Here is a 25,410-nt window from a genome sequence, read left to right on the forward strand (position 1 = left end):
GACAGGGACCTGTTAACTCTTTACAGGCTGCAACTTGTTTTTATTTGACTCTACTGCCCACAGATTTCCCCTTGTCATTGCCTTAGCAGCAGTAATGGTTCTGTTTTGAAAAGGCTTGAGCAAAGAATAAGTAAAAAAGGCAAGAAATCTTCCAGTGCCAAAGGATTTACCTCAGCAGCTACGGCTGGGAGCCTTCCCGCTCCAGCGCAATCCTAAATACATCCTGGTGTTTCATTTGGACAAATGACTGGTGCAGGGACACACACGTTGCAACAGCAAAGCAGGAGGATGCCGGCAGTAACAAGAGACTAATATAACTCCACGGATACCCTTTAGCACCTTCCAAGGCTAAACCACTAACCATTATAATCCGTATAAAACAGTAAATGTAATCACCAAGCTGTGCCACAGGACTTGTGTAAGGGGCTGTCCCAGGTCCTCAGGAGGTTGGCGAGAGGGTTGACATGGTATTAGGGCACGCTGAATATGTAGGTCACCTATTCGTAACATTCAGATATATCAGAAAACTGTTCTTAAACTTGCCAGGTCTCCTCTTACCTGGCAGATTTCGTGGCACAAGGGACATTTTTCCTAGCTGATCTTCCATACAGTCCTTAGAGAGTTAGACGACAACCGATGCTCAGCCAATGCAAGCTTGTTTTAAACCCCATTACAAATTGTGGGCCAGAATGTGAGACCCTTATGCTGACCGTTACCTTGTTGACTTAAATGACTGTGGGTTATAAGGTGCCATTCAACAGGAGTAAAAGCAGTGATGACTTTAATGTCTTCTTATCTCTTACACTAACATCCTTAAAATTTTAGGTCCCAGTTCTGCAAATGCTTAAGCCCCTGCATAACTTTACATATGTTAGCATCCCACTTTAATGTGAAGTTACATGTGTGCAACCTTGGGGCCTTACTTTGGACAAAGCTGTAAAGAACCACATGTGCCTCCAGTAACTATGAATACTTGGGATACATCCTCAGACCGATAAGCAGGATGTCTCACGCAATGGGCAGCAGAGATCCACTCGTGGTTAGAGTCTAAACTTTCAATATTAAAGCAACTAGACTTGGACCAACCAGACAGAGCAGAAGACGGAAGTGGAATAAATTCCAGGGTGATGAAATTACTCTGGACAATTTAATGAAAAAAATGCTCAGATCCCACTGAGCCATTAAATGATTGATTTCCACATGGAAGCACGCATCTCTTTGGACAAGCCTCTGACAAAAATGTTTCTTTATTTTCCTGAAGAACTGCTCTTGACCAAAAGATTAAAAAGAGAGCGAGAAAGAGACAGAGACCAGGCTACAAGCCCCACTACACAACAGAAAAGATATCATCAGGTAAGATTAAGCCATGGAAAAGGGGGCAAAAATTGAACAGATGTTCACATTCAATTAGCAGAAAGGGTCTAATTGCAACATTTTTGAGTTCACCTGATGTTCAGGTTAAGCTGATGGCAAATTACATTTGAAAAAAAAAAGCACCAAGAGCTTTTAAGTCTTAAAATGGAGTTTAACATCTTCCTCTGATGTTTTGTTTTTTCAACCTCTGATATTTGAACTAGCTTAATAGCAACAGAAAAGAGCTTGTCTCCTTGAGATCAGAAAGTAACTACCTTTGGCTAATTTGGTAGCTCTGAGCCATCCATTAAGATTTGAAATCACTCTGGTCAATTTTGGATTGAAAGTGGCATCTCAAAGGGTTGTGATTAATCCACTGAGCCATCCAACCTACTGCAAAATGTCAGATTTAACATGTACGAGTCTTACAGACATTTGGCATCTCTGATAAACTGACAACTGCTCAGTAGAATTGTTAACTTTTGCCACTTTGAAAGGCCACATTTAAAATGTTAACTCTCTAAGTGCCGTGAGACATCAATTATAGTTGAAGCCTGTCTCCTCAAAGAGCCCTTGTGTATTAAAACACTTACAGAAAGTGCTGTGGTTCCTCACAGCCCTTTTACTATTCTGGTTCCTTGGGAGAGACCATTTTATTTTCTTTGGATTTTAACATTACCGTAATGAGCCGGATCTGAACAGGGAAGCTCGACTTTTGCTCTCTTTAAACCCTTAAGGAGCTGTATGTAAAGAATTTCCCCAGTGCTATCAGGGTGAGGTTGCTGTTTTAAGAATCATTTCATTTTCTGGTGTTAAAGCTGCTAGAACTATTAGATGGCACCAAGGCTGCACAATTCAAATTCTGAGTAAGATCTAACTACTCCAAACTCTGGGTATTCAGACTGTGAATACTAGAATTAGGGACCAGCCACAAAGGGCTAGATTCTGACTCAGTCTGTGTGCCCATGCTAGGGAATAAGTGGTCTTTTGCACCCTTATGCAGGCTATTGGGACTTTACACACAGGGGTAAGTGGAGCTACTCACCTGCTTGCTTCCTCCTCAGAATAGGAGTCGAGAATAGGTAGAGGATTAGATCTACTTCCTCCATTTGCTGGCCAAAGAACCTGAGCCAATGTTGCGGGTAGAGGGGAGGAGTAACTGATTACCGGTATAGGCCAAAAGTAAATTACTAACCCCTGGGAGCAAGGGAGCAGGGAAAGAATTGTGTCTGAGTCATAGTGTCTCCTGGGGTGTAGCTAATTGGATTAATTAACTGTACATGTTGAGGTCCTGAAATACAGTACCAGCCACAGGGATAATACTCAGTGTGAGTTTTCCTGGGACAGGAATTGGAGCAAATCATTTTGGAGCCATAGTTGTTATTAAATTGAGGCTGGCCTCAGTTGCAGGACTTCACACGGTAAAGGAAATGGCTCTGAAAAGAGGAAGCCAAGAGTCCATCATAAAGACAGGAGTTGAAGGAAAGAAGGCCTCGGGTCAAAAATGATTAATGTTGCATGTAAAATGAGCTTGGCTGTTTTAAAATTTAATTAAGGTTGCATGAAAAGTCCATTGTGCCTTAAGAAGAAAAGGAGGACTTGTGGCACCATAGAGACTAACCAATTTATTTGAGCATGAGCTTTCGTGACACTGAACATTGTCACTGGATGACTGTATAAAATAGGCTAACGTGCTGTTGTCAGTACAACTTGGGTTAGTTTTTAATATGTATGTTTCAGGTGGGTTGTTTGTTTTCATTTTTTCTGCACGGTTATCCCATGTAAATGAGTGTGTTGCTCTCTTTCCCAGATGCATTTTTCATATATATAGATTAAATACTGCATGAAAAATTGCATGTTAATTACGTTTTAACAGAATTTCTTACTTGAACACATTTTTTGCTGGAAGAACTGCAAATGGCTTATTCAGGTACAATTTGTCAAGGCGGAAAGTTGCTTGATATTTGGCAATTAGTGTGTTGCATTTCAAACAAGTTTTCTAATCATCACACCATTAACTCAGTACTTAGCAGTGGAGCTGAACTCCAGCCCACTTGTTTGTTTTAATGACCGTGCTTCTGCATATTTGTCAAAAGACAACTTGTGTTGTAGGAAGGAGCAGAAAACAGTGTATCATAGGTCACAGTAGTGCAGGTGGAGGATCAAGGAAATACAGACAAGGAAGTCCTGTGAGAGCTGGTTCTGGGAGACTGGAAGTCAGTGGAGCAATGTCCATTTATACCACCTGAGGATATACCCCCTTGTGGTTGCCTGGAAGAGTTTCCTCTTAAACTCCTCCTTCGGGCATTAACTTCCCGTGGAAGAAGTCAGGGACCGGCTAAAAGAGAGATCGTGGCCTGGTGAGCTACCTCACCAATGACTGGCAATGGAGCAGCCCACAGCAATGTTGGCCTACAGTCTGAAATAAGAATAGCCGGTAGTAACTGATAGGTCAAGATTCATTGCAGGCTTAAAATCTGTTAATCAATATGTGATAGCTGGTGGCTATTAAACTCAGAACTCATGCTGACATAATTATTTCTCAGCATCTACGTGGTGGCAAACTGCCCCCAGAAAGAGATTTATATAATTGATTTCATGGGACCATTGTGATCATCTAGTCTGAATTTCTCTAGGCCACAGGATTTCCCTGTATTAATTCCTGCTTCAAGTCCAAAAGCACTGGTTAAACTACCACATCTCTTTTAGAAAACCATCCAGTCTGAATTTAAAAACTGCCACTAAATCCAGTGGATGTTCCAAAGTTGTGCCAATGAGGAATTATTCTTACTGTTAACAGTTTGCACCTTATTTCCTGTCTGAATTGATTTAACTCCAGCCTACAGTCAATGGATCTTCTTGTACCTTTTTCTGGCAGACTGAAGAGCATGCTCATTAAATTTCTGTTCCACATGTAGGTACTTATAGACTGTTGTCAAGTCACCCCTTTAACCTTCTCTTTGATAAGCTAAATAGACTCAGCTCCTTAAGTCTTTCACTGTAAGGAATGTTTTTTTGCCAATCCTTGACTCATTCTCCTGGCTCTTCTCTGAACCCTCTCCAATTTATCAACATCCTTCTTGAACTGGGGCCTCAGTATTCCAGCAGCAGAGGTAACATTACTATTACTTTCTACTCTCACTCAAGAATTCCCCTGGTCATACATCCAAGGATCGCATTAGCCCTTTGGCCACACTGGGAACTCATGTTCAGCTAATTATCTACCATGATGCCCATGTCTTTTTCAGTGGCACTGCTTCCCAGGATAGAGTTGTCCATCCTGTTAAGATGGCCCACATTCTTTGCTCCTAGATGTATGGCCTTATACTGAGCCATGTTGAAATGCATAGTTTGCCTGTGCTCAGTTAACCAAGCAATCCATACTGTTCTCGATCAGTGATCTGTCCTCTTAATTATTTACCACTCACCCAATCTTTGTGTCATCTGCAAACTTTCTCCGTAATTATTATGTTTGTTTCCAAGTCATTGGTTAAAAAGTTTAGCATAGGGCCAAAAACCGATCCTTGTGGACCCCCATAGCTGCTCAATGATGATTTCCAGTTTTCAATTAAATTTTGAGAGCTATCATTTTAACCACTTTTTAATCAATTAATGTATGCCATGTTGATTTTGCATCATTCTAGTTTATTGATCCAGATGATGTGTGATTGCAAGTCAAATGCCTTACAGAGGAATATTACATCAACACTATTACTTTTATTAACCAAGCTCATCAAAAAGTGATATGAAGTTAGTCTGACAAGAGTTATTTTCCATAAACTTATATTGGTTGGCATTCATTATATTACCCTCCTTTAATTCTTTATTAATTGAGCCCCACATAAGTTGTTCCATTATTTTGCCTTGGATCAATGTCAGGTAGACAGGCCTACAGTTAGCTGGGTCATCCTGCTTGCCTTTTTAAAATATTGGCACAACATTAGCTTTCTTTCAGTCCTCCGGAGATCCCCCAATGTTCAAAGGCTTACTGAAAATCTACATTACTGATCCATAGAGCTCCTGAGCCAGCTCTTTTAAAACTCATAGATGCAAGTGATCTGAACCTGCTGATTAAAACATGTCTAACTTTAGACAGCGACTGTTTAACATCATCCTTAGTTACTGTGATTGGAAAATCTATCATCGTATGATATAAATACATCATCTCTTTTTCCTCAAATACAGAACAGAAATATTGATTGAACACTTTGGCTTTTTCTGTATTATCTACTGTTCTACCATATCCATATAGTAATGAACCAATACCTAGGACTGTTAGGATTCCTTTTGTTTGTTGTAGAATTTAAAAAACTTATTTTTATTTTACTGTACTTCCCACAGATTTCTCCTTGTCCTTTTGCTTCCCTTAATAATTTCCCCTACTTTCTAGCTTCTAATTTATATGCATTGCTATCAACTTCTCCTTTTTTTCCATTTCTATTATAATAGATGATTTTCCTTCCCCTCTGAGCCAAGCTGTTTTTTACCAAAACTATAAGAGGAAGAGAACGTATAAAGAAAGAGCATAGCAGTTATAACCCTTGAAGTCACACCAGTTTTGTCCCCCATGGTTTGCAATGTCCCATGCTATTGAGGACAGTACCAACTGAGTCAAACCACTCCAAATATATTACAATAGAAAATTAGAAAAGGTCTCAGAAGTGAATGCAGGGTACTAAAATTACTCTTTTTCTTCAGGGTTACTGACTAAACATTTGCAACACAACCAAGAGGTCAACTGGAAAGCCAACATGCACAGTAAATTCATTAACACAAATAGGGGGTAATCCCAAGCCCATTAAAGTCAATGGAAAGATTCCCACTGGCTTCTAATCAGGCCCATATACAGCAATTAGTTTCCCAAAAACAGATGTTTAAAAATTGTAAACACTGTGCGTGTTTTATAAATAGCAGCCTTCGTTGACACCAGATTATGGAAAACCAAGATATGACTTTAACTGCTGAGCAGTCAATAATGATTGATTTGGGCTTCGTGTGGGCATTAGTAGCTCTTCTTAAAATACAATATCCTGTTACATTAAGTTCACAATAATAACTCCTGAGAGTCACTCATGACAAAAGTACCAAATTACATACCAAATCTAAATTACATCGTTGCTCCTCATTATAGCCTCCATCCATCTTTTGTAAGAACATATGCCATTTGTGAGGTCCCTGAAGTTTGGTAGTTTTTAAGAGGTAGCTGCTGTCTTCCAATAAATCATAAATAAAGTAGACTATGTAAACAGCAAACGGTGAGTACAATTTTTCACGCTAGAAAGCATCCATGTCTGTATTGCTCATTAGCTCCAGCCAGTTACATTCTTGATAAAAGGGCCAGTCCTGCGATTAATTTATGATCTTCCCCTTTAAAATTTAGATCATGTAGGCCTGGCTAACGTGCTTAATGCATTTATATGTTTGATCATTCAAAACAGAGATGAGCCCTCTCTTACAACATTATGTTTATCATTGACGTATATCTGAATAAATTCAGATAATTAAAGTTGAGTGTAAATGCCTTAATCTCCATTAGCTTTGTCAGGCTACAACACAGTGAGTTTGCATGAGTTCACTGTGGATGAAATCCACCCCTGTGCACAAGGAACAGCCCTCTTTTGAGGCTCATATGATCCCACAATATTAAGAAATTGACATATTCTTGATTTCACTGGAGCTGCCCACCACTGGAAACAGGATGGTGAATTGGATGGATCACCAGTCTGATGCAGTATGTTTGTAAATTGGGCACAGTCGAGTGGAACAATATGTTCATAATGTGTGGATTTTTTTTCTTTAAAATAATCAATGACAGTGCCATCATTAAAGTGATACAGAATAAGATCAGTTTCCACATTAGATACCCAATGATTCATTGGAGTTTCAGGACAAGATTTTGATAGGCCTCTCTTTCACATTCCCATGAGTGGTGTTTCTTCACATAGGCTTTTGCCTTTGTCACAATTTTTCTTTCCAAACTGGGGTCATTCATCAGACTTTTGGAGAGCTGGACAAACTCCTAAAATGTTAAAGAAAACAATAAAGGTTACTTGGGGTTCTACTGATCCTGAAACAATCCTGGAACTGCAGTAAAGCGGTTGAATTTAGAGTGAATACACACACCAAACAGTTTGAGCACCATTCTTCAGAGCTAAGTACCACATTTTATATATAAGTACAGATCAATAAATAACAAATACAATTTTTAATCTTTTAAACAGCCTACCAACTAGAGAACTTAAAACCATGGTCAAATCCCTCAAGCGCTAAATCAGATGAAAATATGGACAAACAATTTAATGAGACAGAAAAGTGTTTGAGTATCATACATTTATGGTAATGACGCGTGCTGTAGCTGAGTAAGAAATTACAAATTCAGCTGGTTTCCTGGATGGAGAGCTGGTAGCGGACAGTTTTGATCTAGGCTCCACTAGGCATATGCCTGGTTGCAAATGAGGCATCTTTAGCTAATTGCATGCTTTTAATGAGGTTGAGAAAAACATTTCACAAAGATGTCTATTGTCTGAAGTAAAGAACACACACTGAGCAGCAAATTATCTGTATTGTGCCAGGGCCTGGATGCAAGATTGATCCAAGCTAATAAAGAACTGTTGCACTGTTTGGTGCTGGAGGCTCATGACCTGGAAGCTAGGCAGCAGTTGGTACACGGTATCAAAAGGTCTGCAAAATGCAGTATATGAAATCCCTTTAGCCCTAAGGGGTAAGTTACTGGACTTGATAGAACAAGACTATTCCCTGGCCAGTTGCTCTGCCATTCCAATTTTGTTTTTAAGAAGTGAAGATACCAAACTAATGAAAGTGAGAGGTGATGTCGCTAAGTAAACGAATCCGCTTCTGCACTGCCCGTCTGATTTTTCTGCCATTAAGGGACGACTTTCAACATTGAAGCTGGATTACAGAAGTAGCTCAAACCCACTACAGCGATGTGCGCTAGCTTAGAAATGTCAACAGCTGTTAGAGCAATAAAAGTGAAGATCATTAGTTTCTACGCAAGTCATGATCAAAATCAGTGAAAGATTCCAAGTGGAACATAAGGGCATTTGGACACAGATGGCATTTTCCTGCCAATAAGCTGTCAACTCTTTGGGAGAAGACCACTGAGGCTCTCCGACAGAGAGCTGAAAATACAAATAAGATTTAAATTTGGTCAACAACTCATTCATTAACCAGCTGTACTTTAACTAAATTATACAGTTCACCTACAAAAAACTTGGTTATCAAAGAGTTAAGATTGCTGATGTAATTCATATGGTCCATGTGCAAAATACGTAACTACAGCATGACCACTGGGAACCAATGCTGATACGTGAAATCATACTGTACACATTCCAAGCACAGCCTTTGATACTCATTGAAAAGACATGCAAACTCTTTCAATATATGTATCACTGACATGTAGTTTATACAATCAAAGAAGCACATATATTAGCAGTGCATATATTAGAAGGATTTGCAAGTAAGTTTTGGAGTCAGAGTTATGGCGGCTACTAGACTAAGTAAGGTGAATTCTCACACATCAATATTGACATTATACATCCAGATAAAGTATAGCTTCAGTCGTGCATGGCGATCCACATTGGGAAACTGCTGTGCTTGTATAGTGCAGAACTGGGGCCTGCAAAGGTAGCCAAAAAATGTACATATGTTACCTTAGCTGGTCATTACCAGTCTTTCCCAACCTTGCAGAGTTTTTTCAATGGCCATGCCTTAGTTATGTGGTTAATATAAAGTTTATATGGATCACATCAGCAACTGTAATTCTAAATTAACTGAAGAAATTCCCCAAAACAACTTTAATTTAAAAAAAAAAAAGACCTCTGAAAATGTAACCTGGGTTGGGGGAGGAGGCGTCATCTGTGGGATGTATAATATTACCTGCCACGTCAGGCTACTACTAGGTGTTCATACAGGAAACATTATGCAAGAGGTTTATAAAGTTTTCTAGAGCACCAGGCTGCCTCCTGCTGCACACCCTTACGGTTCACAAGAAAAAGCAAAAGAGCTTCCTTACTTGGGCTAGCAGAGAGGACTGCATTAGTAAGGCTCCCGTCCTGCAAGGATACACAGGAGGGCACTGCACTACTTGAAGTGCACAGAAGATGAGCTTCCCTTCTGTATAAATGCCAAAGATTCATCTGAGGAATTCTCTGTATGTATTATTTCTTCTGGTCCATTTTTCTTCCAGTCAGCATTATTAAACAGAATGACCACTTGTGGGAACAATATCTGATTAATTCACAACGGGGCCCTTTACAAACTCAAAGATTCCTACATGTGTGTTCATCTTTAGTAATATCTGTAGTTGTGAAGTCTCTGAATGGAATAAAAGTATTCCTGCAAAATGCTTTCAAAATTCAGAGAAGTGCTTCCCAAAGGATCTTCCAGCCAGCGGTGCAGATTAACAAGTTTGGTGCTATAATGATAACATCGGAGGTATTTAATATGTTCTCTACTAAACCGTCTCTGCTTTCCCCATTCTCTGTTGCAGTTGACAGCACCAGCATCCTCCATTGTCGTCCAGGATTGCAACCATCTCTGACTCTTCCTTTTTCATCTCCCACCATCTCCAAATCCTGCTGCCTTTTTTCCCCCTTCACAACACATACAAAAATCTGATCTTCTTTCTTGCCCATGTGGCCAAAATGCTTGTCCATGCCCATATCCTCTCCCATCTTGACTACTGCAACTTACTACAGTTTAGTCCTCTAGATATGTACATTGCCTGTACCAATCCATCCAAAACATGACTGCAAAGGTTATTTTCCTTGCTCAGTGATCTGATCATGTCAGATCATCTCCCCCACACACATCCCTTGCATTCATCTACTAGAGACTCATAAAATACCACATACAGTTCTATCGTCACATTCTCTCCTTCAGGGCACAGCACAACCTGGACAAGCTCTCAAGACTTGTCTCCTACTGCGTTCCCAATTATTTCTTCTGTTCTCCCAATGAGTCCAGTCCTGATGCTCCTTTCATTTCCTTCTTCCACATCCCATCTCTGTGCTCTTTTCCATGCTGCCAAGAACACACAGGAGCAGGATAAGTGGGGAAAGCCTTTAAATGCCTTCACCTATTTAAATCCAATCTCTTACGCTATCATAACAATAAATAATCATTTTCACTCCACCGCATTCCAACTTTAATTTTATGCTCCTGTGGAGGATTTTATTTTGTTTAAAAATAATTTATGTAAATTATACATATCAGAAGCCGCAATGTACCATTGCTTGATGAGTAGTTCTATTAATATTCTTTAAAAATATGAGGGTACAGAGGATAAAAACTTGGAAACATGTAAGTGATAGAAGCAATGAGATACTGCCACACAGCTAAAATCCCTTTCGCTGGTGATACTTTCAGCATAATATTAAACATGAGTCCAAAGAGGAAAGGGAGAAATGGCAAATGGATAAAGTCAGAGGACTTTAGCTGTAGCTGTTCTACTGACTCAGAGCGTAACCTCAGGCAAGTCACTCAAGATGTGATCTGAAGGCACAGTAAAGATCTGCATTCATGTCACTGGATTTTAAATCAGGCCCCTGGAGCATCTAATTTAGGGTCCCTCCATTTTTGGATGCTGAACTTAAGACTGCAAGGGCCTGATATTCAGGTGGTCCCCACAACTCCCACTCATGTCAGCTGGAGCTGCAGTTGTTTGGCACCTCTGAAAATCAGGCCCCAGGTTGCTGAATCTGAGCATCCAAAAATGGAGGCAACCCAGAATTAGACCCCGCTTCTGAAAATGAAGGCCTTAATTTCTCTCTGCCTCCGTTCACCCATATAAATGTGGGTATAACAACATTTACCTATCTCACAATTGATATGTGGTGTAAAGGGTGAAGGCTGAGTTGTTAGTTACAGCACAGAAACGTTGGGGAAAGCACTAGGATGCTTAGATTTATAAGTAATGTGACGCATGCCCTATTTCTGGACAGTAGATATCCCCCTAGGCCCAGTGATCTTCAAAAGTAATGTCACTAATATGTTTCTTCCTCAGGCAGACTGCCAGTTAGCTTTAAAGAAAATGCAAACAGCACATATAAAAAAAATTCAGTACAGTATTTTGCAAACAGCTCTATAGACCCAGATGTCTTTGGCAGATGAACCTTGAAAATACAGCAGGCACCAAGCTAATAAAATGCGTGTCCTCTGAATGAGTGTAAGAACCAGGCTGGTGCCGTTTTATAGCAGACACTAGGAAAATAAGAAGTGTATTTTTCTCTCTCTCTCACACACACACACACAGAAAATCTGCAATTAAACCATTTCAATTTCAGCTACAGGAGAGGAAAGGAACATGGAACGTAGCTCAGGGTAAACCCAGGGAAGACGAATTCCATATATTAAACTAAATGCACAATTAAGAATAGCAATGCACCTATTAGTAATGGGCAACAGATCAGTATTTCCCAGCCACCTGAACTATCATTGCTGGCAGTGCCTAAAACAGCAAGCTGCTCTGTTCAATACTGTCCTGACAGCAAAACTCAAGTCCTCAAGACCAGAAATGGCCTCAGGGCTAAATGCTGGCCATGTAGCCATAGAGCCTTACATGCGAATGGCATACACCCACACTGCCACAAGAGGATAACATGCCAGGAGTGTGCTCCTGTCTATAGCTCCACTAATTGGTTCAGAGGAGGCTCCACTTCTTCCCTGCCTCCCTTACACAGGTTAGTGTGTTGCTGATTCCTGCTGCTCCCTTACAGCTAGGACCACTATTTTGCCTGGGGCTGGAGAGGTTTATATGCCCCCCGCCCCTTTCGTGAGCCTTCACAGATGCTGGGCATTCCATAAGCCAAAAGCTTAGGCTGCTGAATAATGGTGTATGTCCTCCATTTGAACATGCTTTTGTGATTATTTATGGCCCAAACATAGCCCGCTACTCCTTTATTTCTTAGTTATCAGTTTTCCTTTCAGGTCACATTAACTCAGTGTCACATATTCCATAAACTTGCAAATTCGAGTAATGGCAGGAATAAAACATGGCTTTAAAAGAAGGATGCATAATAACTCAAGCATCAAGGTCAACATGTTTTGTAAGTTATCACTTTTATGTTAACTGCTGCGGCCAGCTGGATATTTCCTTTGTTGTTTTCCTTTGTTGTCTATGTACATGGTCATGAGGGCTCAGAATACCTTCCAATGATTAATTATAATTAATATAATTAGGCAAGTTGTCTAATTTCTTTGTAAGCCAGGAGAGGTCACTTTTTTCCAGAAAAAAGGGAAGTTTGTGCTTAAAATTTTATTGTTTCGTAAATCAACTCAAACCCATTTCATGTTTCCCGACATAAGAAAACGTGAAATAACCACAAGACTGTTTCACATACCAGGTACAGTAACCCAGCTCCTACATTATCTAGTTTGCTCCTTTTCAGAGTTACTATTTTGTGGGGAAGGAAATAAAACTGAAATGTTTTTAACAGAGTAGATCTAGGTTTAAATACACACATCTGCCATGTATCTGAAGCAATGGAGCAATAAAAGGATAAATCCAGTATATCAGTCAAACAGGTTGGAAAGTCAAATCTGGGGAGTGAAAAGGAGGGCACCTCCTGAGGCACAGGGAAAAAAACATGAATGAGAAGCTTATCTGAAAGCTGACTGATGAAAGAGTAGGGCTGTGTAGGAATGTACAGGGGAAGGACACTCATGAGAAACTACAATGAAAACACCCTCACAAGTATACTGAACCTCCAAGCACTTCAATAAAGCCATCCAGATTGCACCATAACGTTTACTGTGGAAAGGAAAAAAAATATTAATCGTAAAGAAATAAGAATCAAAACTAGACCCAATTATACTGGCCATCCGTCAGCTAAACTGTGGACAGGGAAAGAATGATCTAGGATACTGCTTAACAATGCAGTATGCTGCAGGATGCTGCTTAACAACGGAAACACCAGCAGGAACATGACTGAGGGTCAGTGTTAACCTGCACTGGGAATTAAACCTTTCTTGGCTGACTAAAATCTGGACAATTCAGACAATGTACTTAACAGATAGTAAGTGGTGTCTCCTGCTTCCTGAACAATCTGAATCAGAATCAGACAGGGGTGCAACTGCATGTAAACCTTTGTTCTTAAATGAATTCCAAAGGAATAGCTCTAAACAGTTGGTTCTGAGAGACAGCTAATTTAGAAGAAAACTAACTGAGGTTACGGTGGGAAATATTTTATCAAATACTTAAGAGCACATGAAGTAATCAGAAGAGGGTGAAAAAACATATGGCTTTCCAGCACGTAGGTTGTCCTGCCTCTACTGGCATACCAGGTCCTCTAAGAGGAGACTATGCAAAGTGCTACAAAACGTATTACTGCCATTTCCAACAATACAAACAGATTATAGCAACAGGTTGAAATTAGAAATCTTCTAATTTATCTGAACTCTTTGATCTATTATCCGTCTCTTGATTTCATGATATATTATATGTGGAGGTTTGAAAAACTGTATTTCATACAGATGGGCGGTGTCAAGAAATATGGGATAATCCTGTAATTGTCAATTTATCTTTAAGATTTAGTGAAACTGATTGGCATTCTGTCTGACACTTCAGGTGAAAGTTATCCAGCAATCCCCTGGTGAAATTGGACTATTAACATGCAAACAAACCTTTGTGACACATTTGTAAACCTTGATACTTTATACAATATTTAATACCAAAGCCATTTTAAAGGAGCATTATTAAATATGATACAATTGCTAGTGTACAGAGAAAGGACGGAGATTACTTCACTTTCCAGGATAGGGCACCTGCACAAATATTAATTATCCGAATGCAAATACTACCTAGGACAATGCTAGTTCACATGATAATGCAAGTTAACACCTTTCCTTAAAAGACAATAAGAGATGTAGAACAAGAATATCAGAAAAAAAGGGGTTGCTGATCTTAGAGACAGTATTTTGGGGGAGAGCAGCAGAAGACCAGACTGAAATGGGACAGAGAAATTGAGAAGTACAGAACTCTAGAAATAACATCATCATATTTACAGTCTTTCTGTACTTCTGATTGAGTAAAACATTTAAGCGTAAGAACAGCCTCACTGAATTCAGTTTAAACACATGTTTAAAGTGAAGTGCTTTGCTACAACTTTATGGTTTTAGGTGAAGACGTCAGTGCTTAAGTATGGAGAAATGGTCTGAAGTAAATAGGATGAAATTCAATAAAGGACAAATGCAAAGTACTCCACTTAGGAAGGAACACTCAGTTGCACACATACAAAATGGGAAATGACTGCCATAGGAAGGAGTACTGTGGAAAAGGATCTGGGGGTCATAGTGGACCACAAGCTAAATATGAGTCAACAGTGTAACACTGTTGCAAAAAAAGCAAACATAATTCTGGGCTGTATTAGCAGGAGTGTTGTAAGCAAGACACGAGAAGTAATTCTTCCATTCTACTCCGTGCTGACTAGGCCTTAACTGGAGTATTGTGTCCAGTTCTGGGTGCCACATTTCAGGAAAGATGTGGACAAATTGGAGAAAGTCCACAGAAGAGCAACAAAAATTATTAAAGGTCTAGAGAACATTGCCTATGAGGAAAGATTTTAAAAATTGGGTTTGTTTGGTCTGGAGAAGAGAAGACTGAGAGGGGACGTGATAATCTCCTTCCTTAGAAGTTTTTAAGGTCAGGCTTGACAAAGCCCTGGCTGGGATGATTTAATTGGGGATGGGTCCTGCTTTTGAGCAGGGGGTTGGACTAGATGACCTCCTCAGGTCTCTTCCAACCCTGATATTCTATGATTCTATGATAACAGTTTTCAAGTATATAAAAGGTTGTTACAAGGAGAAAGGAGAAAAATTATTGTTCTAAACCTCTGAGGATAGGACAAGAAGCAATGGGCTTGAATGGCAGCAAGGGAGGTTTAGGCTGGACATTAGGAAAAAATTCCTTTCAGGGTGGTTAAGAACTGGAATAAATGGCCTAGGGAGGTTATGGAATCTCCATCATTGGAGATTTTTAAGAGCAGGTTAGACAAACACCTGTCAGGGATGGTCTAGATAATACTTAGTCCTGCCATGAGTGCAGGGGACTGGACTAGATGTCCTCTCGAGGTCCCTTCCAGTCCTATGAATCTATGTTGTGGTACCATTTGTCTTTGTTAATTTGATCTCGACACTTTGGGTCAGAGGCCCTGCTCTGGGAAAGACTTATGCTTATGTATAACCTGTTTCATGATCAGGGCCTGTGTGAAATAGGTATTTAAGCTTAAACTCAAAAACTGAAGGCTTGTGGGAGGCATTGTGTGTGCTCCCGCTATTTATTAATATCAAGAAGGCCACCAGTATGAGTTTCTACATCCATGCAGATGAACCCCAGGGCCTGTGTTCAACCCCACTGAAGTCAATGGGACTCCATGTGGACATAGTTGCAGAACCAGGGTTTAAGTACATAAATAGTTCTAGCTGAGAACAGTTTATGAGAGCTCTGCCTCTGCCACCCAGAGAGTAATTAAAAGAAAACAAAGGAAAACAAACTGCCGTCATTAACAAAGATTCGGTTGTGAAACCCATATGGAACAATGAGTGAATTTTCCAGAGAGGCAAATGTTACTTGAAATAATTTTTTCAGTTAAAAAACTAATGAAAATAAAAGGAATCCACCTTCCAAAGACTATGCTTAATAGCATGCATTAATCACACACACACACAGCAAAGCTGGTAAATGTAATGTACTTCCACTTTGCAAAATGAGCATATCGTCTGTTTGAGGAAGTTTTATTTTATTTGGGGTTGGATAAAAAACTACCATGTTTAGCTGTTGATTGGTATTAGTAAACTATGGTTTATGTAATAAACAGATTGATTCATATCCCACTTCGAAAACCACAAACCATCTAATTAGCTTAGCTGGGATATTGTCTGACCTGAAAAAACAATGCTCTTAACATATAGTAGGAACATGGACACTTTGAAAACTGTTTATTAAAACTGTAATAGATTTTCATCACAGCCACTAATAGAATTTCATTCCTTGGGTGCTAGGGCATTGGGTGCCTTAGGAATACATAGTAATAGAGCAATAATCCAATACACTGACACACCAAACAAATGGAAACTACAGTACTCATGATGAGAAGAGATTTTGCAGTTTAAAGAATATCAGCCCAGTCCAACTCCAGTGAGACTTGTATCAGACCCCAAGTGACTATCTAGGGATGCCACATTAAACAAACGTAATGCAGAATAAGTTTGTCCCTGTAATCAAAACATTAGCTGGGTCTGTTTTAGATCATGAATTAAAAATACTGGAGTCTATTTCTAGTCATTGAGTCTTCCCTCTTCATTATCAAAACTAATGACTGCATGCTGGACAAGCAGCCTATTTGTTTTTTGAATTCACAGAACCTTCATAAAATTTTTTTAAACTTCTTTACATATAATTAAGCTTGTGTCTACCCGTTTTAATTTTCAAAGCACTGATTAACCTTTGCCATATTCCTATGGTATTACCTTCTGTGTTTTAATGATGGGAAAGTGAGGCAAAAAAATTAAGTGATTTGCTCAAGACTGGAAATAATTTGTGGCAGAGTCCCTTATGTTCACGATGCACAAAGACAATGGGAGAATGGCAAACCACATTGGATAAAAACCCACTCAAATCAAAGAATTTCTAGGACTTAATATATATACGGAGTTCTCTGTCACATCCACAGAGTGCAAAACATAGTCTTTATTTTCTATGTAACTGTTAACTATTTTCTGCCCTACTGTTTATTCATGACCTACTAATTCTTGATATTATTATCTGTAATCCCAGCCATGACCATATTATCCTAAACTTTGGGCTCACAGGCCATTTTGATTTTGTGATCCACTGCTTCTACAATATATGTTCACATTTCAGCGACTGTTTGAAGGGAAATATGACATCTGCACAACATCTATTCTAGGGTTTGCCTAAGAAACCTCCAAAACTAAATAAAAGCAGCTAAGATCTCAACTGAACTGCATGCAAGCAACTGGCATATTCTTAAAGCTAGAAAGAAGCATTCAGTAAGGCTGACCTCCCTCACTCCCCCCCAGCATTCAGTGAACTGCGAAGAGAGCACGAGATAGCAACAGCACTTCATTAAAAGCAGGGTAGGCTAGTAGGTTTTTTTAAGAGAACGAGACTATAACCACTGAAAGTCACCACAAGCAGAGCACCAAGACACAAGCAGTTCATGGAAAAGAAAAATAATGTTTGGAAAGGGTTGTTTTGTTATGCTCTGGTTTTGATTTGATTTTTGTTCTTGTTACCTGGGGATCTGTAAATAATAGTCCTGTATCTTTATGTCGTATTATTGCTGCATTCCCAGGAATATTCCTTGCCAGCACTGGAACATCTAAATCCATTGCCTAAAGAATGTGGAGGGAAAAGATGATTTAGTTAGGGTTCATTTTAAGAGGAGTCTGTGGTGAGAAAAAGTAAGAAACCTGCCCCCAAAACTGCTCCTTCCCACTTCTCCACCCCCAATCAAAAAAGTCTTACATTAGCCATTTTATGGAACCTCGTTAAAATACAAAGCTTGCCTTACTGATTTTGGCAGTCAGGACTCATCACTTTCAAAATAATATCTGAACTAGCCTTTTACTGACCATCTGGTGGGTCACTAGATAGATGCTCATTTTTCTCATGGCCAGAGTACACAGGGCTTGTTGGCCCAGGAAGAGGCTGAAACCTCCTGGAAGTTCCTAACATCTAGCAGGAACTGAGGAGTTAAAACTAAGATTCAGATTGAAGCCTGTCACTTTCACTACCGGAGTTAATCACAGAATCATAGAATATCAGGGTTGGAAGGGACCTCAGGAGGTCATCTAGTCCAACCCCCTGCTCAAAGCAGGACCAATCCCCAATTAAATCATCCCAGCCAGGGCTTTGTCAAGCCTGACCTTAAAAACTTCTAAGGAAGGAGATTCTACCACCTCCCTAGGTAGTTGCCATCCCAGGAAGCTGAATGGACATAGTTCACAGTTTCCCTGAAGGGGCCAATTCTCCCCCACACAAGGTTCTTTGTTCTCTCGCTCCATAGAAGAAGAAAGGAGTTGTGATCCACACAGCTCTCAAAATATTTACAGTTTTCGGGGGATCCATGAGAGGCAAGGACATTCCTAGGGACAGGGGTGCTGGAACAATTTTTACAGTGGGGATGCTGAAGGCGTAAACCATGTATTTTGGCTGTTACTTCAGGCCAGGGGATGCAGCTGCACCATCCAGTTCCAGCACCTATGCATGGAGATGCCTTGGCCTCTTCTCTGCCGCCCTGGCTCTCACTGGCCCTTGTTGACCATGGCTCCTGCAGTTGAGCATGGCTCTGCTTCCTCATCATGGCTTCTCTTAGACTTTCCTCTCTCCAAAAGAGGGTTCCAAGCATGGAGGAGCTGGGACAAGCTAATACAGCCTCTAACAGTAATTTGTATCAGATTCCTCCAGGAGTTCTTTCTAACTTTATTTTTATTGTTTTTATATAAAATATAAACACATAATGAAAAAAATATACTTTCATGCACACAATATAAGTAGCCTATAAATAAAATATATTCAATGTTCATTGTTTGCAAAACCTGGAAAAAAAACAAAAAACAAACCAAAAACCTGAACCTGTAGAGATCATGCAGGGCATCAATTACTAAAGTGACTACATGGATAAATAAGTGAGAACATAACCTATGATGTGTGGGGGGGCTAATATGTACTAAACTGCAAAAGTATGCAATAGTTTCATATGTGACCAGACATCCTCAGATTTTTTCTAAGCGTTTCTATTAGACAGAATCATTTTTCCCATTAATGCAGTAGTAGAGATCTCACTAAGCAGGCCTAGGTATGAGGCAGGAACTGCAGATTTTCTCAAAATAACTCTTTTGGCCACTAAAATAGTTACTGCAATCTAGGAGTTTTTGTGGGGAAGAATCTGGCCCATTCCCTCAACACCCACAGAGTCCCCAAGGCCTGGCTTTTGAGAAGTCCGGTAGCATGTTGCAGAAGCAGAAATGCCTTCCCCTTATGTGGCTGCAGATTCCCTTCTAGATACACATACATGGGGGAACATGTAGTCTCAAGATGGTTGTCATATAATTTCAGACTGTCTGTAGATTCAGAAGCATAGATATAGCACTGCATCAGTTCACATCCAGTAAATCATCTTCATTATAAAGATAAGGGCTAGAAACTTTTGAACGAAAGTTTAAGTGTACAGAAACCAGTGTGTTAGCCCCAGTCACCCCAGGAAAGTCCCTCCCATCACCCACTCATGCATTTGTCAAACCCTGATGTGAAATTTTAATTACCATTCCTGGATTTGGAAATCTTGAAATTCGCAAACCCTGAATGTATAATGGCTTGTCTTGTACAATTATCACAGTGTCAAACAGAAATAAATTCACTCTCCAAAATGTTCAATTCATTTCATACTGATTCACTGTCACTTTGGAGAGAACACATTTTTAATTGCTGTCATTACAGTCTCTGATGGGGAACAATTTTCCTTCAGCATAAGTAGCATGAAAGAAAAAGCTAAGCGGGGAAAGAAATGCGGAAGAAGAACACGTCTTTTGTTTTTTAAATCTGGACAAGACTCGATATCCCAAACACTAGCGTACAAAGCCATGTGCGATTTAAGAGCAAAGGAATGCAGTAGCCTAGCAACATGCATTCACAGTTTAAAATATCCAAGGTAAACATAGTTTACACTGTACCACTGTCGAGAAATTTGCCCTAGACACACAAATCCCATCCTCCTCTTGATGCTAACATGCTTTTCAGCAGATAGCTCTAAAAATAATATTAATAATCCTTAATGACATACCCATTCTAGCCTTTATACCAGAAAATAGTGGGCCAACTGGAGGTAATTCAGAGCAACGGATTGATGAGAAGAAATTAAATGGTCTAACCAGTTTGGATAAATGAGTAAGGACCAGATTTTTGTAGGGATTTAGGCACCTAAAGATACAAACAGTGTCTAGGGAGATTTTCAAAAGTGAAAGTCAATGGGAGTCAGGCGCTTAACTCACTTAAGTGCTTTTGAAAATCTACAGCATTAGGTGCCTAAATACCTTTGTAAATCTGGTCCTAAGCACATATGTATGTATGGTAGCAGATATGACAACTGTCTCCAGATATGTGAACAAGGTAACCACTAGAGATGGGCTCAAGACCCTAATTCAGACCTAGATTGCCTAATGCCTCTGTTTTTTTATGCTGTGGCCCTCAAATCCAGGATTCAGGAGTAAGGGACTACAGGTTGCTTCTTCTTTCAGAAAACCACCTCAGGAAATAACATTTTGGAAGACGAGGGAAGGGAGGAAAGCTAACATGATGGCAATTCCAGAAAAGCTTCCTATCCCCCTGAGGATTACAAAGTCTTAGGGAACATTGCTTTCCTACCTGGTTAGAAGAGAACAAGCATCAAAAGCACTATCAACTTAGACAAGCTCACAGTGAAACATGGTGGGCTCTAGAATGAAAGGGTGGGTTCCCTGTCTGAACTAGCTTAGTGACAAGAAAAGTCATCTCTCAAATCTATGAAAGCACCACCACAAAAGCAACATGACTAGGTGACAATGGACATACTTTTTAAAAAAATATTTCTATATAACTCTTAGGGTCCAGTTCTACACTGACTTACGTCCCATGGATTTCAGTGGGGAGATATGCACAACACAGTACTTGGCTCTCTGAATTTTATATTTCTCCTTCACTTTACAAAAAATGCTGTGGTACTTCAAAACTGTCTACTTCGTGTAGAATTTTCCATATTAACAAGGCTATCCTGGATGCTCTATCCAAGTGTAAAAGAGCCTTATTCAAAGAAATTATCCTTTTTTTCAGAATTCCTCTCAGTGCTCCAGAAAGGACTGTTGTAACTGTCTGCTATCCACTCAAGTAAATTAGACATACTGAACAAAAGGACATCACGAGCCACTTGATACATGAATGATGATGAACAACTCAATGTACTAGTGCCCCATAGCAATTCTGCCTTAGGTTGAGTTTAGTGTTGGGCCTGGTATGTGTATTACAATATTGCTGCACCTTGGTCTGGGAGAGAGTGTTCCCACATTATTATGCACTTTGTCATAGCACATTTATTCATTTTTTTTTCCTCTGAATGCCGCTCATTAAAATTGGCCACAAAGGCCCAGATCCTCAAAGGTATTTAGGCATCTAACGCCTATTGAAATCAAAGGGATATAGGCAACTACAAATTTTTGAGGATTTGGATTTTAGTTTTTATTTCATTTCTGAACCCAGTGGAGAAAGAGCTTGATGTTCTTGCTAGCTAGAGATTGAGGACAATAAACACAACATCTGAAAAAATCCGAGGCCTGGAATCACATAGGTATTGATGAATTACAGCCACTGAAATACAGAGCAGATGGCCAACTGGATAAGACAAGAGTTGGCTTCGCACCAGCCAGTCTTACACAAATGGATGGTGCTGTAAATAATTACTGCATCTAGTAGCCTTGAATTTAATTTAGATGCTTACTCTATTTTTAAGCAGTAAAAAGAATCATTTGTATTGCTGAAAATATATATATATAATTTACTGACCTGGGACCTGCCAATAACAAGTTAACGTAAGAGGTTATTCTGGTGGCCCTCTGTTTTGTTATCTTATCCTGACTGCAAATGTGTTTAAAAGTAATTTGAGAAGGATACAGGGTGTAAAGTTCCTTTTTCAGGCATGGTACACAATAAGCATTTCTAACTAGCAGTGCTAAGTTTGGAGGAGGGAATTGCAGTTTTTATTCATTGTATGGTCTTTTTTGGAGTGTTCTTCATTTTCTGCCTTGTAGCCCTTTCTGTTGGTGTCATTTTGGTATCCCCTCACTTTTTACTTCCTGTCCTGCAGCTTAATTTTTTCTTCCTTGGCTTTCTGTGAGTTGTTCCAAGGCACCAGGACTGGGCTTCATGTGATGGCTGAGACTGAATTTTGCTACACAATACAGTGTATTAGAGGGTGGACCCATTGGTTCCTCCATTTCCGTGTTGTTTTCTTTAGTGGGTTCGTTGCTTTGGGGTTTTTTTAATTCCAGCAAGATCTCATGATTTTTACAACAGTTTACGTACGTTTTAGAGTGGAGGAAAGGTGCTGTGGTGAAAGGTTGTTAGAGTCAAAATCTTTTGTTCAACCGCTACACAGCAAGTTACTATATGAACAGTGATAGTAACCAATTCCCCGCCCCCTCCCGACAATGTGCTTCATTTCTGATCTATAAGGGGTCAAAGATTATTTTCTAAGCCCACACATTGTCCCTTCTTCAGTGACTGTTAAGAAGAAAAAGTGGCAATTGTGACAATTTTTTTGTGATTTGGATACTAAAAACAGGTCTTAGATGACTAGATCAAACAATCAAATGGTAATGATTTCTGGTCACTTCAAACCAGAGCTAGATTTGAACCAGACAAAATTTTACAGTTTGAAGGGACAATTGATGATTCGTCAGTAAAGTTAACCATGTGCAGGATATATGACCTTGCTAAATTTAAAATTTCCTAGTAGACAGGAATTTGGTTTCTAAACCCCAGCACAATGTTTGTTCCATCTCTGATCCAAAAAATTTTAGTTTGATTTGTCTTGTTAAAAAAACAAGACCTTGACAGATGGCTCTTCCTACTGTTGGCCACATTAGGTAGGGGGATTGCAGAGATGTTTTTAAGGGACATGGATCCACGGAACTATCAAATCCTACTGTGTAATTATCCAAAGGGAATTAATACAAAATCAAAATCATTCTAAATTTATAACAGGCACTAGGTGGCTGAAGAGTCAATGTCAGTAAAAAGTGCTAGCCTCATACAGTCTCTTAATGGACAACTATGAGCCTGATTCTGCTCTCATTGAGGTCAATGGAAGACTGTCATCAATTCTAAAGACAGTAGGAAGCTCAGTCCAGTTTAAAGTAAGCTAACAAATAAAAGTGCACTGCCCATATGGCCCTCATTATTGTAATATCTGGGCACATCATAATCATTAGTGGATTTCATTCTCACAACGCCTATGTGAGCTATTATTCCCATTTTATAGATGAAGAATGAGATTAAGTGACTTGACCAAGGTCACACATGAAATCCATGACTGAGCCAAAAACTGGACCAAGGTGTCTTCAATCCCAGTCCAGTGCATGGTCCATTGATCATCTTTCCTATACAGTTTGGGACTTTAGCTCAGTAACTTGTTTGATGTGAGCATGAGCCAGCATGCTCAGACTTTTGAAGGGGACTAGCTCTTTGTATCACTGTCACATGGCCTCCATGGTCAGCTCAGGTTATGTTAGCACACTCCAAAAATGGATGTGCCCGTAGAATCATACAATCATGGGACTGGACTGGAAGGCACCTCGAGAGGTCTTCTAGTCCAGTCCCCTGCACTCAAGGTAGGACTAAGGCCATCTGTCTTCATTCAGCAGTTGACCCAGTGCTGGTTTCATAGAACCATAGAAGATTAGGGTTAGAAGAGACCTCAGGAGGTCATCTAGTCCAATCCCCTGCTCAAAGCAGGACCAACCCCAACTAAATCAGTTTGTGAGTGGTGGAAGGAAATGGAGTGTCCTTGTGGCTTCATGTCCCCTGCTCTCTGAGAAAGTACAAGCCCTGAAGGAGCTATTGATTTTTGAATAATACTTAGAAGTGACATCTTCATAACTCTTTACAGTTGTTCATTCTAACATAGCCCCTAATAAGGTTTGAGTAAGTAGAGTGGCTACCATAATAGGTCAACATTTACCAACAGATATCACTCACAGAGATAGGTAAAGGTAAATAATTTGTGTTCTCTCCATTACTCCTGAATGGAAACTGGTGCTGACTTTAATAGTAGCACTGTGGAGAAATTAAAGAGAGGTTAATGGCCTGACTTTCAGAAATGCTGAGCACCTTCTCTGGGGAGAGCTGGAGATCAAAAACAAATGTGAATTGTGAGTTCTCAGCACTTCTCAGGCCGTAAGTCACTTGTCCAAAGCCCAAGAGGGAGTCATTGTCAGAGCAGGGATTATTACTCAGGAGTTCCTGACACTAGTCACATTCTCAGGCCATTAGACAACACGTCTTGTTATGAGAACATGTTATACAGTATTCACAGTGAAATGAATTGGACTCAATAGCCAGGGCCATTTTCAAGCCTCCACTATTAGATCCTATTTATCTCAACTGTAAGGATATTAGATCCTATTTATCCCAACTGTAACTGTAACTATTTATCAAGTAGCATTTTCTTAACAACACAAAGAAAACTTTGGTAAAATAATATATATAAAGAAATTCGGTGGAAGCAGAAATAGTAACAGATGCTGTCTTATTTCATCTCCAGAATAGAAAGCAAAATAAACATATACAGCATCAAAATACACAAGAAGAAGAGGCCAACTTAAAACAATCCATAGTCATAACAAGCTCGGTTTGGAATATTTGGAAGTAGATACATTTTTTAATGCATGACTATGCATGAACACAACCCAAAATTGACTACAAGCTTTGAAATTATCCCATCAATACAATGATGGAAAATGCGTGGAATGATACCTCTTTAAATAGCATCATGTACAAGCAAAATGACAGACAAACTATTACGGGTCAATTCTTGCACCTAGAGAAGGGAGTTTCATTCTTCACTTCAATTATTTCACAGGTTATTTGAGTGTATTTAGCAACTACAAAAATAGAAGACTAGCCCTGCATTTTCAGTGTAGCGAGTCTCTGCAAAATAGCTGTAAGTGGATTAAACTACAAACAGTACTAAACTGGGCCATGTTTAGCAGCTACGCACACCAGTGAGGGTAGAAAAATAATACCAAAAGATCTACTGTATGAGTAGGAAATAAAATTAAATTCAATATGGAGAAATGTATATGAAAGCATCTGGGGGATTATCTATCCAAAATACAATTTTTCAGCGGGAGGCAGACACCCAGAAAGAAAGAAATTAACATTGTGAGTGACTGAGTGAGATGTGTGACAAAGACAATGTGCACTGGTGCAAGGAGTGCTCCTTTGGCTTAGTAGTTTTGTGTGGTTTAGTGTACTGACAGGGTAAT

At 39.6% G+C, this 25,410-nt stretch overlaps 1 protein-coding gene across 5 annotated transcripts in view; it reads right to left on the minus strand.

Annotated features, from left to right (window-relative positions):
- Positions 1-4,816: 4,816 nt before the first annotated feature.
- GLT1D1 (glycosyltransferase 1 domain containing 1) overlaps positions 4,817-25,410 on the minus strand; it is a 90,952-nt gene continuing 70,358 nt past the window's right edge. For all 5 annotated transcript variants that reach the window (XM_073313218.1, XM_073313216.1, XM_073313217.1 and 2 more), the window contains 2 exons: positions 17,629-17,727; positions 4,817-7,372 (listed from right to left, as the gene is read on the minus strand). In XM_073313218.1, the coding sequence (XP_073169319.1) occupies positions 7,226-7,372; positions 17,629-17,727 (246 nt within the window). In that variant the 3' untranslated portion in view covers positions 4,817-7,225. The remainder of the gene's footprint in view (positions 7,373-17,628; positions 17,728-25,410) is intronic.

The sequence above is a fragment of the Lepidochelys kempii genome, chromosome 15 (assembly GCF_965140285.1).
Source record: "Lepidochelys kempii isolate rLepKem1 chromosome 15, rLepKem1.hap1, whole genome shotgun sequence".
Taxonomy (NCBI): domain Eukaryota; kingdom Metazoa; phylum Chordata; order Testudines; family Cheloniidae; genus Lepidochelys; species Lepidochelys kempii.